This window comes from Anolis sagrei, chromosome 3 (assembly GCF_037176765.1).
Source record: "Anolis sagrei isolate rAnoSag1 chromosome 3, rAnoSag1.mat, whole genome shotgun sequence".
Taxonomy (NCBI): Eukaryota; Metazoa; Chordata; class Lepidosauria; order Squamata; family Dactyloidae; genus Anolis; species Anolis sagrei.
In genome coordinates, this window is record NC_090023.1 from 51,835,020 (window position 1) to 51,853,512 (window position 18,493).

The 18,493-nt window shown below is 39.4% G+C and overlaps 1 protein-coding gene across 4 annotated transcripts in view; it reads right to left on the reverse strand.

Moving 5' to 3' along the window:
• Positions 1-18,493, reverse strand: part of POU2F1 (POU class 2 homeobox 1) — a 127,024-nt gene that overhangs the window by 13,380 nt on the left and 95,151 nt on the right. For 2 of the 4 annotated variants that reach the window (XM_060770585.2, XM_060770587.2), the window contains exons 9-15: positions 17,765-17,938; positions 14,433-14,574; positions 12,958-13,097; positions 12,148-12,327; positions 10,224-10,329; positions 4,288-4,627; positions 3,268-3,356 (exon numbers count right to left, since the gene is read on the reverse strand). In XM_060770585.2, coding sequence (XP_060626568.1) covers positions 3,268-3,356; positions 4,288-4,627; positions 10,224-10,329; positions 12,148-12,327; positions 12,958-13,097; positions 14,433-14,574; positions 17,765-17,938 — 1,171 coding nt within the window. Of the gene's footprint in view, positions 1-3,267; positions 3,357-4,287; positions 4,628-10,223; positions 10,330-12,147; positions 12,328-12,957; positions 13,098-14,432; positions 14,575-17,764; positions 17,942-18,493 lie in introns of all 4 variants that reach the window. The other 2 variants (XM_060770584.2, XM_060770586.2) reach the window with 1 other exon arrangement.

Genomic DNA, 18,493 nt, shown 5'->3' on the forward strand with positions numbered 1-18,493 from the left:
TCTCCCTGGGGAGGGAGTTCCAGAGCGGGGGGGGGGGGGGCAGTACCAAGAAGGCCCTCTCTCTCGTCTCCACCAACCATGCTTGAGAGGAAGGCCTTCCTGGCAGATCTTAGAGCCTGTGCTGGTTCATAGCAGAAAATATAGTCGCAAGAATAGGAAGGGCCCAAACTGTTTAGGAATTTGTATGCAATAATTTATTGGCAGCCAAGATGTCTCCACTAGCTGGATGTCCAGAGGCAATGCCCATCCTAGTTCACATAAGAAAGGGAGTTTATTCATTAAAAGGGATTTATTATACATTTTATATTTGTAGTGGATCATGGTCAAAGCATATACACTGCCTCAATGCAAGATGTGCTTAGACATTACAAGAAATTTACAGAGGCCAGTTTTCAATGGTCAAAATGTCTAATTGCCCCCAAAATTTCTCAAGCTTAAGCCAAACTGTGGTTTGGTCCTTGGGTAAAACAGGAAAAATAATATTGGGCAAAATTGCTTGCTTGCAGTGTTTCTAAATACATCAGTTGGAAAGACAGGTTGCTTACCTGTAACTGTTATCATCTATACACTCCCAAAACTCACCCTCAACATTCAGAACAGTGCCAAGGGTCAACTGGATTGTTTTCAGCTTCCACATCAAAATGGAAACAACAGGACCATGTCCTCTAAGCATATGTACTGGGGTCAGGATGGGGTTTCCACCCAAAAATCACTTAGCTTTAGAAGTTTTTTAATAGGGCTCTGTTAAGGCATTGAACCCATAATTGTCGTGCACACAGATGACAAGCTAATTATGAATAGTCATTTTACAAAAATCATTTTGTTTCAGAATTCACAATACAAGTGTGTATAAGGTGCAATCAGAAGTGAAATGTTCCAACAGAATCCTGTCTTTCTATCATACTATAATATTAAACATTATATGCTTATTCAGTGTCTTACTACATCTTAACATAAAGATAACTTTGATAATGCTGCAGATTGGATAAAGTCCAAACAACTTCTAAGAATCAGTGGCTTCAGAACAGTTCTGGGGTCTCTCCTAATATTCATCAACTTTGAATGCTATCTGATAGCATTCAATTGAATTGATAACCAATTCAAAGACACATGCTGAACCTCTTTATGAAGGAGCTGAACTAGCTGATCCAGAAAGCCAAAGAGATTCCAAAATTCTACTAGATGTTGAAAAAACAGCTTTCTGATCGGTCAGCATGTGCTATTCCTGACAGATCCTCACAGAGGCATATCACATACGGATATTACTATACTTAAATTTCATTTTTTGTAGTCTACATCTCTTGAGAGTGTACTAACATCAAAGTGAGCTGCCATCCGAGAATACAATATTTTTCTTTTGAGGTGTTCTCTCCTGTCTTTCCTTCTACTTGAGGAATACAATGTATAGGGCAAGACTGGACAGATGTAGGTCATGTTCTTCAGGCAACCACAAAGACAGCTGTATATATTAACATCATCAGAGGGCCAACACAGAAATCAGATAAAACTACATAACTGAAAGCTGAAGATGGAGAAAAATGGAGAAAGTGCATTTTTGCTATATATAAAAATGACCATGAGTGGATTGTAGTACAAACATTGAAATCTCAATATTATAAATCAGAGTAAAGTTAAGGAATAACATTCAATCATGCACAGTTTAAAAATATAATTTAAATAATATCATTGTAGAATTTAAAGATCATGTAAGGAATAAATTTACAGTATTGAACCTGCTTTGGGGAAATATATAAGGAACTAACAGCCTTGTCCTACAAGACAAAATATACCTTAGAAGAGGCTTGGAAACAAGACATAATGAGCTATATTGACAAGAGAAGTACAAAGTTGTAACTTAATTACAAAAACTGTAAATAGTTACCTACATCTATCTATCTATCTATCTATCTATCTATCTATCAAAATGCTCTATGCATAATGAGTATCTTAAAAACAAAAGAACCAATGAACAAAATCACACCAAATTTGGCAGTTGTAGTTGCTGGGATTTATAGTTCACTTACAATCAAAGAGCATTCCGAACTCCACCAATGATGGAATTGAACCAAACTTGGCACACAGAACTCTCATGACCAACAGAAAATACTGGAAGGGTTTGGTGGGCATTGGCCTTGAGTTTGGGACCTGTAGTTCACCTACATCCAGACAGCACTGTGGACTCAAACGATGATGGATCTGGACCAAACTTGGCACAAATACCCAATACGCCCAAATATGAACACAGATGGAGTTTGGGGGAAATAGATCTTGACATTTGGGAGTTGTAGTCACTGGGATTCACAGTTCACCTACAATCAAAGAGCATTCTGAACCCCACGAATGACAGAATCGGGGCAAACTTTCCACACAGAACCCCCATGACCAACAGAAAATACTTAAGGTCATCCAATCCAACTCCCTTCATCAGGGCAAGAAAATGTAATCAAAGTCCTCCTGACAAAGAGCCATCTAGCCATAGATTAGATAGATATGATTCACACACACACACACACAGATATAGTATCATAGATTTGAAAGGGACCCTTTCAAATCAGATCAACAGAGTGCTCACTATTCCTATGTCTTCCTATGATCCCTATGGTCTTCAAAAAAGAGGTTTCCAGGGAGCATAGGAATGAGTGGAACACTGTACTGATTTCCCACACAAGTAAAGTGGTACTCAAACATTTTACAGGTGAAACTTTAATGTATTTGGAGCCACAATATCCAGACTTCCAAGCTGGATTCAAGAAAGGAAAAGGCCTAGAGATTATACAGGATTAAATTTGGAGGAATGAGATGTGAAAATTGGAGGAAAAGTATCAGTAATATATTACCATATTGCTAGTAATAAATAGTAAAAACTCAGAAACTAATGGTGAAAGGTAAGGAGGTGGAAAAGCAGGATTTCAGATTACTATTAAGAAAACGAGTTATATATAATCTACAAGTGGGTAATGAAGACATCGGCATTGTAAATGAGTCTGTAAAGTTCAGTAATAAATGAAAATGAAGACTGTAGTCATGAAATCAGAAGACCTTGAGGCTCGGGAATGAAGAGGTTGGAGATGAACCACAAGTGGTTGTCATTAGGACTGGGTGAGATAGATAAATTAAATGTTTACTTCTAAGCTTCCTATCCAATAGAGTTTTCCAAGTTCAGTGTGGAGGTACAACCTTAGTCTCCTGTACTTTACAGAAGAAAAAAAAACAATAGAAAGAAATACAAATGTTAGGAGGAAAGGACATATAGCATTGTCTACTGACCTTGAATAGTTGCCAGTGTACTGTTGCTCATCAGTGCTGGGCTGAGAGCACCGCCCAGGGTGGCTGGATTGAGACTGAGTAAGGCACCTCTGAAATTGCAAAACAGAATACAAAAACAAGTTGAAGAATATGAATTGTTCAGATACTGTTTTAGAGAGAAATAATTTAAGGGCCAGGTGCAAGCGTTCCTTAGTCAAATGTTTTGATCTTGTCAGCATTTCAATATTAAATGTGTTGTCCAAGGCTTCCATGGCCAGAATCACTGGGTTGCTGTGTGTTTTCTGGGCTGTATGGTCATGTTCCAGAAGCATTCTCTCTTGATGTTTCAGACACATCTATAGCAGGCATCTTCAGCGATTGTGAGGTCTATTGGAAACTGTTGAACAAAATCTGGCTACTAGTATTAAAAAACTCTAAAATCAGGACAGTAAATAAAGAACAACACTCACAAAACAGGGGCATTCCAGACAGAAAACAATCAGGGTTAGCTAAAACTTCCAACAAAGGATTCCCCCGGGCAGGAAACAGCCAGGCTTGAAGCTGCAATGTTAATCAAGGTGGCCAATCACAACATTCACACTTGCCTCAACAGACAAGAGTTCTTTCTCCCACCTTAAACATTCCAAAGATATATAAACCCCACTTGCGTAGTTTCCAGCAGACCTCACAATCTCTGAGGATGCATGTCAGAGATGTGGGCAAAATATCAGGAGAGAATGCTTCTGGAACATGGCCATACAACCTGGAAAACTCACAGCAACCCATTTTAATATTCATTTTTAAAAACATTGTAATATTCATTTTGTCTTCTCACCAAGAACTGGAAAATTGTATTATTCATTCACTTGTTCAATTTCAATTCTCTTTCTTCCAAGAAAATGAGACTCAAGATGCTTAAGAGAATAATTAAGTAAAACAGATATAACTAAAACATAAAAATGAACTATGTAAAAAATGTAATTTTTTACCATGTTTTTTTAAAAAATGTTCAGATTAGTCTTTAAAATAGAAAGTACTTACCCAGCTGCAAACTGTGAGGATGCCATCAAGTTTGGACTTAGCCCTGCTGCAGCTGCCATGGCAGCAAGACTTGCATTTGCTGGCAACTGGGCAACTCCTTGCAGTGCAGCTGCCGCTGCCGTTTGCAACCCAGAAGCAGTTACCATCACCTGACTGGTCCCAACTGCTGAGGACAAGGGAGTGGAAGTTGTCTGTGTTGTGCTGGTCTCACTGGCACTAGATGCTTCAGAAGTGGAAGCAGAAGGAGAGGGACTTAGGGATGGTGAAGTTACTGCCGAGGATGCTGGAGGTGCTGTAGAAATCACAGTTGCTGTATTGTTGGGGATGGTTTCTGTGGTGCCTGAAATGATTATTTTAATTAATACAAATACTAGATATGCCTGGACAAAGTCTGAGTGCACATTGGTCTCAATAGGGATGTTGTTCATTTTTCAAACGTTTTCTTCTCTCAAGTATAGTGATGCTATTTTGAGCTGCTTTTACTTGCAATGTTTTGTTTTCAACCTGCTTTGAACTCTGCAATGCATTGTTTTATTTGAAACCTGCCCTAAAGATATCTTTATTATGAATATGGTGCCCAGAACTAAATACAGTACTTCAGATGATGCCTGACTAGTGGGACTATTTTTTTCCTTGGCTTGGAAGCTATGGTTCTATGAATGTAGGGTAAAATATTATTTGCTTTCATTGCTGCAGCACTGCAGTGTTGGATCATATTCAACTAATGATAATCAACAATACTAAGGTCCTTTCCGCACAGAGTACTGCCAAGCCAAATATCCTCCATCCTATGCCAGGTCATTTGATTTTTCTGATCAAAATATAGAATGTTGTTTTTGTTTCTGTTGAATATCATTGTATTAATTTACATATAATTTCCTAGTTTATCAAAGTCCTTTTGAATTCTGTTTTTATCTTTCAATGTGTTAGCTACCTCTCCTAGTTCAATATTATTCATAAGCCTGAAAATGATTTTGTCTATCCCAGTGGTTCTCAACCTATGGGTTCCCCAGATGTTTTGGCCTTCAACTCCCAGAAATCCTAACAGCTGGTAAACTGGCTGGGATTTCTGGGAGTTGTAGGCCAAAACACCTGGGAACCCACAGGTTGAGAACCACTGATATATCCCATCATCTAACTCAGAGGTTCTCATACTGTCCTCCGTGAAGCCCTTAGGGGTCCGCACCCCCCGCTCCCCCTTGCATATGAAACTTGAGGCCTGGTGAGCCCCAGCCTGGGCGCTCTTTTTACTTTCACCTTTCAGTTGGTGTTCCTTGGGGCTTTTTTCTGGGTTCTTTGCAGTTTTCTCTTTATACACTATTTTAAGTAATCATATCAGTTAATATAATTTTCAATATATTTTATGTTATTTTATGCTAATGACACAGCAATATTTCTCTACTCCAAAGCTCTCTTCTGATGTTAAACATCATGATGCAGCATGTCTTTAAGCTATTTTAGCATGGATGCTTCATTATTCTCTAAAATGTAACATGGCAAATATAGGACTATTTTATTTCCACAAAATCTTATTTACAATATACACTCTCCATCTCTGTTAATAACGTTCCCATTTATCTTGTGAAGAAAGCATATGACCCTGGCTTTTTTATTTTTACTGTTCTTTGCCTTTTGTTCCTAACACTGTAGTGGCAGAGAAGTCATATTTTTTTTCCTATTAGTTCACACAAACATTCTCCATCCATCTTCCACGGGCCTGGCCCATCTGTCAAATTTTAAAATGTGATGCGACCCGTGTCCAAAAGTTTCTTAGGGCTCCATGATAACCTTTTCCTTTAAAAAGGGCTCCATGGCTTTAAAAGTTTGAGAACCCCTGATCTAACGCCTTTTTTTGGAAGAGTAATGGTCTGGGGACAGAACCTTGCAGCACTCCATGAAAGATGTCTTTCCAGTTTGAGCATGGTTTTCTAACCAATTCGATTCATCAGGCTGTATTCCAATCTATTTCATATTTAGTATGTTTGCTTATCAAATGTTTTTTTTCTGAAACCCAGATAAATGGCACCCCAGTATTCCCACCATTTACTTAATTAGTGACACAATAAAGAAAAAAAGTTATAGTATTCATTAGGCAGGATTTGTTCTTGACCAATCTGCACTGGGTAATCACTACTAGTCATATGGCTGCTGACCTAACCGTCTCAGATGACACTTATGGTATTTTACTTTACCTTTTCTGCCAGGTTTTTTCATGATTCTATTGATGAGACGTGAATGATTTGTCATATTGATGTTTAATTGTTGTTATGCTATTGCTTTTAAATGTTCCAATGATTTTGTAATGTGTGTATTGAAACTGTGGTTGTTAACCGCTTTGAGTTGCCTAAGGGCTGAGAAAAGCGGTATATAAATGAAGTAAATAATAAATAATAAATAATGTTTGCCCTATCTTCCTATTGACATGCGTTTGTCATTCTCCTTAACATTTTACAAGTTGTAGCCTTTTAACTGCAGCTCTTTAGCAGGAGGCTGGACTAGGTGAAATTTGTGGTGCATTCCAAACCTACTATTTTTTAAATCTAAATCTCCTCAGTCACATGCATGTGACAATAGTACCAACATTTCAAACAAATGGCACGATCATGCACCAAATACCAATGCACTATATTATAAGAAGTGGACTCAGAGGACAAGGACATATTTCCTAGCTACAAGTCCACTCCTTCTGTTCCTAAAGTTGAAAATGAAGAAACATATTTTTGAAATCATTCGCGCTGGCAGATTTAAGACTTCATCACATGGATGTGTCCCTCAATTTTCTCTATTTTGCATGCTGGCAAAAAGGAGTCCTATGGAGGCCATCCCATGATGCACAGCCACTTCTGGTGGCCATGCATGGGAATCCGTCTTGCTAGCGTGGTAAAAGGAAGAGACGACTCTGTTCTCAGGATTCCAGAAAGCGGGGGAAAGCGAGGGAAAGGTTTTGGGATGGCTGGCCATCCCTGAAGACAGACCTTGCCAAGAGAGAACAGGGCAAGACTTCCGAACGCTTTCCCCCGCTTCTCTTCTAATGAAATCCTTTAATATTGCTAGAATGGAATGCACAATCCAATATCTCACAAAAACTAAAATCATGAAGTTGGTGTAGAACAGTGTTTCTCAACCTGTTGATCCCTAGATACTTTGGCCTTCAACTCCTAGAAATCCTTACAGCTCATAAACTGGCTGGGATTTCTGGGAGTTATAGGTCAAAATACATGGGGGACCCACAGGTTGAGAACCACTGGTGTAGAAGAAATGATTAAGGGTGGTCTGAAAAAATATAGAATTCTGAGGGAGAAATAAGATTAAGACAACACAATGTGAAGTATATTTTAAGCTGTCTTGGTGAGCCAGACATTGCAGCACCAAGAAGAAAATTCTAGTGTGCATTGGTCCCAGGAAGCTCTATTCCACCCTCCTGCTTTTCTGTCTCTCCCCTAACATTCAAGTATCAGTCTTCATTCTGTGTCAATCAGCACAATAAATCTTCATTGAGCTATTTTTTCTTTGTTTGAGTTTTGTTTCCTCAGTATTTTCTATATTTGCATGCTGGTGGTGCTGTGGGTCAGCCGTCACCTTTGAACTCTTGAAAAAGAGAAAGTGTAACTAATATTTTTCATAACTTATAAAACCTCAAAGCTCTTTGTGTATTATATAAACCAGTGGATCATACACAGAGTTTGTCTTCTGAAAATGGAACAAATCCTCTGTTTATGAAAGAACCTTTGATCCCGTGGAGTCTCCTGCTGATAGAAAGTGGAGGAAGGAGGGAATTTCTGTCCATTTCCTCTCTCCTAAACAGTCTCTCATGCTGAGCTTGTGGGAAAAACAAGATTTAAACTAGAGATTTCTGATTTATAATTCAGTTTCATGTCATTGCCTTACACTAGTTCCCACAGCTGAAACTATATCTGTACACATCATCATTGCTACAGTACTACGACTTTTAATCTCCCCCCTCCCCGCCCCACTTTCATCATAGCTACGCACACAATAGGATTCTGTCATGCCCATTTTATGACAAAATTGTGTTGGTTGTGTACATTTGCCAATGCACTAGGCTTTCCTCCACTGCACACATTTATGTGCTTATCTATGCTTGTATGAAAAACCTATTTCCTTACCTTTGTTTTTAACAGTTTTAAATCCATAGTTATCACCACACCATTATGTTTGGCATTTCGATTACATTTCTCCATCCCTCCCTCTTTCTCATTCTCTCCCAGGCCCCACTTTTGTCCACTGAAGCTTCACTCCATATTAGAAATTTATTTTAACCAGTCAGGCTCAAAAGTGCTACTGGAATCCTTTATATCTTTTTATGAAACAGGCTAGCAGGCTATCTTTAGGAATACAGTTATTATTTATTATTTTAAAACTACATATGTTGATATTTTAAAAATAGGCTAGTAAAAATAGGAGTATAACAATTTAAACATTAGTCAACAATGTCATGCAGCAGCTTAAAAAGCCAATGAGATTTTGGCCTACATAAATAGGAGTATAGTGTCTAGATCCAGGGAAGTCATGCTACCCCTTTATTCTGCCTTGGTTAGACCACATCTGGAATACTGTATCCAATTCTGGGCCCCGCAGTTGAAGGGAGATATTGACAAGCTGGAATGTGTCAGAGGAGCGTGACTAAAATGATCAAAGGTCTGGAGAACAAGCCCTATGAGGAGTGGCTTAAAGAACTGGGCATGTTTAGCCTGAAGGAGAGAAGACTGAGAGGAGATATGATAGCCATGTATAAATATGTGAGGGGAAGTCATAAGGAGGAGGGAGTAAGCTTGTTTTCTGCTGCCCTGGAGACTAGGACGCAGAACAATGGCTTCAAACTACAGGAAAAAAGATTCCACGTGAACATTAGGAAGAACTTTCTGACTGTGAGAGCTGTTCAGTAGTGGAACTCTCTACCCTGAAGTGTGGTGGAGACTCCTTCTATGGAGGCTTTTAAACAGAGGCTGGATAGCCATCTGTCAGTGGTGCTTTGATGCGATTGTCCTGCTTCTCGGCAGGGGGTTGGACTGGGTGGCCCATGAGGTCTCGTCCAACTCTATGATTCTATGAAAATGCATTTAGGTCAATCTCAATCCCCAAAAGATTACATTGGACAACACGCATTTTGGGGCCTCAAATCTCTGACCTATTTCAGGGTATATTTGGCCTGCTGATTCCAAAAATGGCAGCAGTTTCCCCTATCAGCTCTAGTGTTTGAGGTACAGAACTTATGCCATACTCAACTGCTGCCACATAGAAAATCCATGATAACCATATCTAAGAGCAATGGTTCAAATTACAGGAAAAGAGATTCCACCTGAACATTAGGAAGAACTCCCTGACTATAAGAGCCGTTCAGCAGTGGAGCACTCTGCCTCAAAGTGTGGTGGAAGTTCCTTCTGGAAAGCTTTTAAATAGAGGTTGGATGGCCATCTGTTGGGATACTTTGGTTGTGCTTTTCCTGCATGAGAGGGGTTGGATTAGATGGCCTATGTGGTTTCTTCCAACTCTATTATTCTATAATTCTATGTTTTCTATCCAAACCATTTTTCTGAATCAGCACCCCAAATAACCCAAGGACAGGCCTAAAAACCAGGACACCAAGAAAAAAGTGTTTTTGTTGGGCTGTGTTAATAAAATTGAGCCAGTGTCAAAACAATTATTATAAAAATGTCAATGTGTTCCAAAATGGCAATGATTATCACAATTTTTAAGGAGTAGAAAACAAGGATCAGCCTTATATACAATATATCTACAAAGCTTACGTACAAAGCTTTCTGCCTTTTTGAATCTGAACATGGGACTCGTTAAAAAAGTCTGAATACTACTAACCTGTTTAATTAACAGCTAAATTTCTGTCTTTGCAACAGTAATGGCAAGACCTTTTCTGCAGAAGCAGCATGAATAATCATGAAACTTAAATGGATTCCTACCTGTAACTGCCAGACTAGTTACAGCTGCACTGGTGAGAGGGAGCACGGGGTTGACAGTCAGGGTTGTAGCTGCGTTGCTTGTCACAAGGCTTGGTGTGGTTGCCACCTAGAAGTCAGAATGGCACAGCAGGGTTCTTTAGAAAAACATTGCTTACCTCCTTTTTTCTAGGTATCAAGAAGAACAGAAGGTGCCAACAACAGAGCTTCACAGCTTTGGGGTTTCACTAAATTAGACATGGGCAAACCCAGGCCCGCGGGCAGGTCATGGCCCTTTGAGCTCTTTGTCCCGATCCTATCTACTTCGGCCTCCCCTTCAGTATGCAAATGCAGTAGCCTGCTGTGTCCCCAGACTGAGAGGAGGACCGAGGCAGAGACACGCCTCTACCAAGTGCTCTCTGGAGAGCAATCCACAGCAGTATATATATCTCCCTCTCCTGGGCCGGAGGAAGGTGGGCTGGGACCATGAGAAGTGCTGGTGAGAAGAACATGCTGCTGCCAGGCATGTTTGACAGCAGTGTGTTTCTATCCCTCCTCTGAGCCCGAGGAAGGTAGGCCCGGAGAAGAGCCGGGGAGACAAACGCACCACTTCTTGGCAGCAGTGTGTTTATCTCCCTCTTCTGGGGCTGAGGAAGGCAGGCCGCTACCTTCCTGGGGCTCAGAAGAGCCGGGGAGAGGAACATGCCATTGCCAATTGGCAGTGGCATGTTTGTCTCCCTGGAGAGAGACCCGACCCTTCCCTTTCCTGGCCCCAGTCCCAGCCCAACCCTTTCACTCACCTTGCCCCTTCTGGCCCTGCCCCTTCCTGCCCCATCCCTCCCCTTGCAGCTGGGTCCAAAAGGTGGCCCCAGGGCATATAAGTTTGCCCATGCTTGCACTAGATGAAGCTTGGGACTGTATTATTGCTGTTTTTATCCAGAACACTATTAAATCTAACTTAAACTGAATGAAAGCAAACAGGCATCAGAGGTAACGATGAATAAGTGATGCATGAATCAAGCAAGGTGTGAATGTGACAGTTTGTAGCAGCAATGCATTGTGCACTGAATATAATTAAATTGCAGCGTTGGCATCCTGTTCCAAATATTACAATATCGTAAGTTGACCTTGCAAACATTGTCGATTCTTGAATTTACATTTACAGTTGTTGCACCAATGTACAAAAATGTCCACCAAAGTCCACCTTAAAAGCCAGGTAGCTCCACCAATATAAGAGTTTACAGGGCTCTCAGGAGAGGACTGTGAGTGAAGAAGAGCAAGGTATGCTCTGACAAGCAGTTGCAATAGGGCCTTATAAGAGCCCCTCTAGTTGCCTGTCAAAAAGCACCTTGCTGCCATGAGAAGAATGTACATTGCTCCACTCCTCAGTGCTATGATAATCCCAATGATAGTGGGCTGCATGGCTCCTAAAATGGTTTGAGGTGAGGGGCAGCTGTACGAGGAGAGGAAGTTATAACAGCAGAGTTTTGTTGTTGGAGCTATGTCTCTTGATGCAGGATCCATGCCAGATTTGGACATTTCTAGAGATAAAACCAAGGCCAAATTCATTGTACTATGTAAAATGACTTTTGTTCCTGGGTTATAAATGTCATTTGACAATTGGTTCTATCATAAAAACATGGAAAAGGTTTATTAAACTGCAAAACTTTGTTTTTGTGGGACATTCTGCAGAACATTTGGCTATAGTTTTTCAATGAATATCTCACAGAGTCTCAACTAATTCAATATACTTTGTGGCAGCCACAAAAACGAAGTTTCTGAAGTATAACAACTACTTTCAAAGTAAGTACTGCACAATTAAACAGGAAATAACACTTTCAAACCAAGAACAGAAAATGTTTAAAATATTGTTACATAGTGTTATCAAGATGGAAAAAGTGATGACTTTTTCCTGTCTGGTACATTGCAAATAGTTTCTAATTCTTACCAATGAAGTTGGACAAGAGAACATTGCTTTGATGGGTGAGCTGCTGGTCCCACCACTGCTGGGTGGGTTGATTCTTTTTTCCTTCTGGCGCCGGTTACAGAACCAAACACGGATCACCTCTTTCTCCATGTTTAGCTGGTCAGCTATCATAGTGATCTCTTCCGAGGTAGGCTTTTGGTTCTGACAGAAAAATCATTTGAAGTTGGTTAATCTGCTAACACCAAGTTTTTAAACTCTGTGTTTTCTCAAATACATTGGTTCACTCCTGATACAATAAATAAAAATCTTTTATTTGTTACACAGGAAAAATAAGTACAAAGTATTTCAATGATTCATTTATTGTATCAAGTGCATTGTATCAACCAATGATTACTAGATAAGCAACTATGAGGAAATCAGGTAATAGAAAACAATTCTGATAAATCAAGCCTGAATTGTCTCTAGAAGCCAAAACGAGTAAATTTGGGATAAAGTTCTTTAGGCACATTATGATACAAGATGAGGAGGAGGAGGAGGAGGAGGAGACGGCAAAAGGCGGGGTACAACATAGTTAACACAATTAGATAAAATGAAACACTATTAAAAACATATATAACAAATATACACAGGGAAAATGTATACTAAAAGATAATGCTTGGTGACATGGAAAGAGGTGGGAAAGAAAGATCTGACTTCATGGCAAATAACAACAAAAAACAAATAAAACTGACAACTTATTCTGTACCATTTTTCCTTCACTTTATCATTTCATGTTGCACTGCTACAGTACAACACAGTTAAAGCAAAGCACAGCGCAACAGATGTACTGACCTCTAGGAAACTCTTCTCTAAGGCCACACGTATGTTGGTCTCTATGCTGGTGCGTTTCTTCCTCCTACGGTTCAAGCCCTCAGCCCCTGGGGAATTCAGGGCACTTGGACTGGAGAGAGCTGAATCAGATGAGAGGTTTTCTGAAAAAGGAGTTAATGCAACTAGAGTGTGATGTATAAATGGAAGCTTATATAGGGGCTGTTGCCCAGACTAATGCATAAACATTGCAATATTCTATGGATTCTGAAATCCTGGCAGCACATTTCAAGTCATGGTGGTAAAAGTGGGTGTGAGGTAATATTTCCTTCTGGTTGATGAAAACTATTCTGAAAACATAAAGAACACCCAGAATCCAAATCTATCGACCCTGTCTAATAGAAGCCCCACTAATGAAACTTACAAAAACACTATTTCCTGCTTAGGTTTTAAAAATTTGTTCTGGGAAATCAAATTTGATTAATTAATTAATTAATTATTTACTTTGCTTATATACCGCTGTATCTCAAGCCCGAAGGCGACTCACAGCGGTTCAACTCTAATTGCATGCGAACCTATTTTGTAGAAAATAATAACTTCTGATGTACATTAGTTAGCACTTTTAACCCTTATATTTGTAAGTATTGCACAGTCTTAAGAATATAAAGATCATTTATAATGATTGAGTTTTGAAAAAAGTAATAGAATTATCTTAAAATATGCTCCACATGTGTCAGCAAAGTATAAGATTCTTCTGATGATGGTAACAGTCATAAATCCTTATCTTGTATATTTGCCTTGTATTATGGATGAAAGGGCCGCCTGATGGTGCAGCGGGTTAAACCACTGAGCTGCTGAACTTTCTGACTGAAAGGTTGGCAGTTTGAATCTGGAGGCAGGATGAGCTACCGCTGTTAGGCCCAGCTTCTGCCAACCTAACAGTTTGAAAACATGAAAATGTGAGTAGATCAATAGATACTGCTCCTACAGGAAGGTAACAGCACTCCATGCTGGTCACATGACCTTGGAAATGTCTATGGACAGTGTCGGCTCTTTGGCTTAGAAATGGAGATGAGCACCACTCCACAGAGTTGGACACAACTAGACTTAATGTCAGGGGAAACTTTTATCTTTTTATTATGGATGAAGAGTCTGAAAACCTTTGCAATAATTCTTGCAAATATGGTCATGTTCTAGAGGCATTCTCTCCTGACGTTTTGCCTGCATCTATGGCAAGCATCCTCAGAGGTAGTGAGGTCTGACCTCACTACCTCTGAGGATGCTTGCCATAGATGCAGGCGAAACGTCAGGAGTGAATGCCTCTAGAACGTGGCCAAACAGCCCGAAAAACCTACAACAACCCAGTGATTCCGGCCATGAAAGCCTTTGACAACACAATTCTTGCAAAGCCCAACCCCACCTCCAAAAAGAGAATACAAGCCCAGATTTTTGAGAGATATATTGTGACATATTTGTCCAAAACCCAGACAACAATTCACCTGCATCATTGAGCCACTTTTCCAGAAGTGGTTTTAACTTGCACATGTTCTTAAAGCTGAGGTTCAAGGCTTCAAAGCGAGAGATAGTAGTTTGACTGAAGTCATTTCCATAGAGTTTACCCATAGCGAGCCCAACATCACCCTAAAGGGTTTAAAAGGAAACATATTTAAAACAACACATACCTTTACAGAAACACTGCTTTTTATTTATATGTAAAATTAATCTCATTATGAGTGCATCAGTAAATACATAACTGAGATCTATACAAATTTCTTCTATCTGGGTGTTTCTATTGCTTTCAGTTTAATAAAATTATCCTTATGAATGTCACATTTCTGACAGCTATTGTTAAAACTGCACATGGCAGGCCACCTTACAGCTAAGTTAGCAAAATGAATAAAAATGGTAACTACGCACCAGATGATGCCCTAAATTCTGTATCTTTGATGACAAATTTCCTAATTATTAGTAGGCCTCTTAATTTTAAAGTCAACAAGGAACCTGATTTATTGAAATGTTATGTACAAAGGACTTGAAAAGAAGATTCTAGAATCTTCCTGTCTCATGAGTGAAAATAAACATTGTTTTGAAATACTGAATGATCTCAACTGATTGAAAACTTCTTCAAGAAGCAGAACACTGGTTCTAAACATACACATGTGAGAGATCAAAATGAGAAAACTCCTGATATTTTTACAACAGAAAAAAGAGTGTAGCATATCAAATAATTCCCATGATGTAGGTAACCAGCATCTTTGTGCACATTACAAAAGAACTGAATAATAAAACCACTTAAACTACAAATTGCTTCCATAGATTTTTAAACTGTAAAGCCCCATTTTGAACAAAGAAATTATTCCTTGAAAACCAAAATGTAATAAGCAATTAGTATTCTATATAAACTAAGACCTAGTAATTATTTCCAAAAGACAAAACAATAAATTTGCAAAAGCCTGAAAGTAACCTACTGTGCCATTGGCAAATAATTCTTTCTCTTTCTTTCTTCTCTTCACCCTCAAACACACACAAAACCTCATTATGAGAATTTAATCTTTATTACTTAGCTTTTCTAATTACTACTCTCTTACATAATTAAGCAATCACTATCATTAAAAACTAATTATGTATATAGCTTGTACAATAGGATGGTTAAGTAAATACTATGCAGTTGGGCATCCTATTGGTGAAATGTTTTATTATCGAATAGACAAGTAGTAGAAGATACCCATGACCTTGGGTGACTTTCTGTCTTTAAGTGACATTTTTGCCTTATCTCAGTTGAGGAATTATTAGGTTGTAACATAGGATATTCATTCAACACAATTTCAGTTACTTTTCTCCCAGAAGTGTATACATGTGAAAAGGTGCATCATAATGGGTCATCAATATTGGGTCTCAGTTATCTAAGCTAAACAAGGAGATTGAAACTGACCTTGTTTTCCTGATAGCAAAGTACATCCATTTAGATAACTGAAGCAATTATCATTAACCAACACAAATACTTCCAATAGATCCATATAAAATGTTATCCAAGGACACTTGGAGATTCCTGAGCATTAAAAAAATCTTATCAAGAAAGAGTAAAGTTAGAGTATTAAAGAAATACTGCTTAAGAGTATTTCTTTATCTAGGATTACCAGACAGGCTCTAAATCCCAGGATCTGGTCCCAGGTTTTCTTAACTGTTTATCCCAAATTATCTGGCAGTGGGGACTCATATAATCTAGTTTAAAGTGGAAAACCTGGAATCAGATCCAAGGATATAGGACCTGTCTGGAAGGGCCCCAAGAAGGAATGGGCAGAACAGAAAAAGATTGTGCAGCCAGATAACTAACAAGACGATGGCCATACAGCTTCCTTGTTGAAACAGTTTCACTAGCTGCCAATCTGTTTCTGGGCACAATTCAAAGTCCTGGTTTTGGCCTATAAATCTCTATACGGCTGAGGCCCTGGCTATTTTTATTTATTTATTTATTATTTAAACTTATATGCCGCCACTCCCCTGGGGCTCGGAGCGGCTTACAAGAATAGCTAAAATCTAACAAAATTTAAAAGCAGTTTAAAACAATTGAAGGACCGCATCTTCTCCTGTGAGTCTGTCTGAGCTCTAAGATCTGTGGGGGATGTGTTGTTGTTTATTCGTTCAATCGCTTCCGACTCTTTGTGACCTCATGGACCAGACCATGCCTGTCGCTGTCACCAACCCCAGCTTCTTCAAGGTCAAGCCAGTCACTTCAAGGATAAAATCCATCCATCTTGCCCTTGGTCGGCCACTCTTCCTTTTTCCTTCCATTTCCCCCAGCATCATTATATTCTCCAAGCTTTCCTGTCTTCTCATTATGTGGCCAAAGTACTTCATCTTTTCCTCTAATATTCTTTCCTCCAGTGGGCAGTTGGGCATTATTTCCAGCAGTATGGACTGGTTTGATCTTCTTGCAGTCTCAGAATTTTGCTCCAACAGTTCAAAAGTGTCTAACTTCTTTCACTCAACCTTCCTTAGTCCAGCTCTCACATTCATAGGTTACTATGGGGAATACCATTGCTTTACCTATGCGGATCTTCATTGCCAGTGTGATGTCTCCACTCTTAACTATTTTATCGAGATTGGTCATTGCTCTTCTGTCTGGGATTATCACAAGAGTTTCATCAGAAGCCCTACAGCAGCATTTAGGCTTCTCAAATAGCAACTAATTAATTTCAGCACTAATTTTTAGAGGATGCATAATAATTGAAAAGGTGCATAATTATGCATGGAAACCTGAAAATCCCTCAAACAGACAGCCATATGGGCCTGCATAAGAAATGAAAAATGGCAGACCTATTCAGGGCCGTAGCCAGAAAAAAAATTCGGGGAGGGTTGAAAATTTCGGGGGGGGGGTGAAACCTGCCTCTTAGCTCACGCTGAAGCAAAGAGCACAGCAGGGGCAGAGCAGCCTTCAATAGCCTGCAGCTCCGCCCCTGTCAACCACCTCCACCAAGTCTGGCCTCCTTAATGAGAGCATTCAACACCCCCCCCCCCAACTTGGTTGTTTTGCTACATAGGCTATTGCTGCAAGTAATGACAGTGTGAATAAATTGTCAACATTTACTTGAGATAGTGCTTGCAGTTCTGGAGGGACTCTTAATTTTTTGTGTCTCATAGACTTAGCATGGGGATTTCGTTAACCAGTTAAAATTCATAAGTAAACCAGGTTAATTTTTTTTAACCTGAAAATTTGGGGGGGGGGGGGGGTTGAAGCCCTAACCCCCCCCCCCCTCGCTACAGTCCTGGACCTATTTCTTCTAGGTGTGAACAATGGTCTTCCAGGGAAATATCTGATCTTCAATCTTACCTGAGTGAATCCAAGTTTGATCCGTCTTTGTTTGAATGTCTTGGCAAATTGCTCAAGCTCCTCAAGATCACTGGGCTCTTCCAAGCTGGGAGTATCAATTCGCTTTGGTGTTGACTGGTTCTGTGGAAGTGGCTGAATAGGGGTTGCAGCTATTGTGCGCGTTGGGGTTGCTGGCTGCTAAGAAATATGAGATAGCAAACAAGGAGAAAGATGACAAATGTAAAGAACTGCTTTACTTCATCAAAATAATAAAACTACTGATTATCAATGTGGGCAATTTGAAATTTTGGAGTATTCTGGATTTTAGAATTCTGGATAAAGGATGCTCAACCTGTACAATGTTTTTAGATATAGATATGTTTTAGATATGTTTTTAGGACCGTGTATGTTTTCTTTTTCTAATATACTGTCTCTTCGTTTCCCAATATTAATTTATTTCACTGAATGAAGGAATACCATGTTTAAATAAATATTGGGGAGGGGGTGTCTGACAGTTTTGGATCCCAGTTTTACTTTTGGAGAAGACCCATGGGAAGAAGGCTTGTGATACCAAGGGGTAAATAGGAGGAGAAGTGGAGGGAGAAATAACCAAAAAGATACAGGAGAAAGATTATGACAAAACATCTTATCATGTGTTAGATGTGTTCTGAAAAGACAGAACTGAAGTTAAATTTTCTGAATATAAATAGCTTAAGCAACCACTGGAAATAATGTAATAGTTTCAGTTTG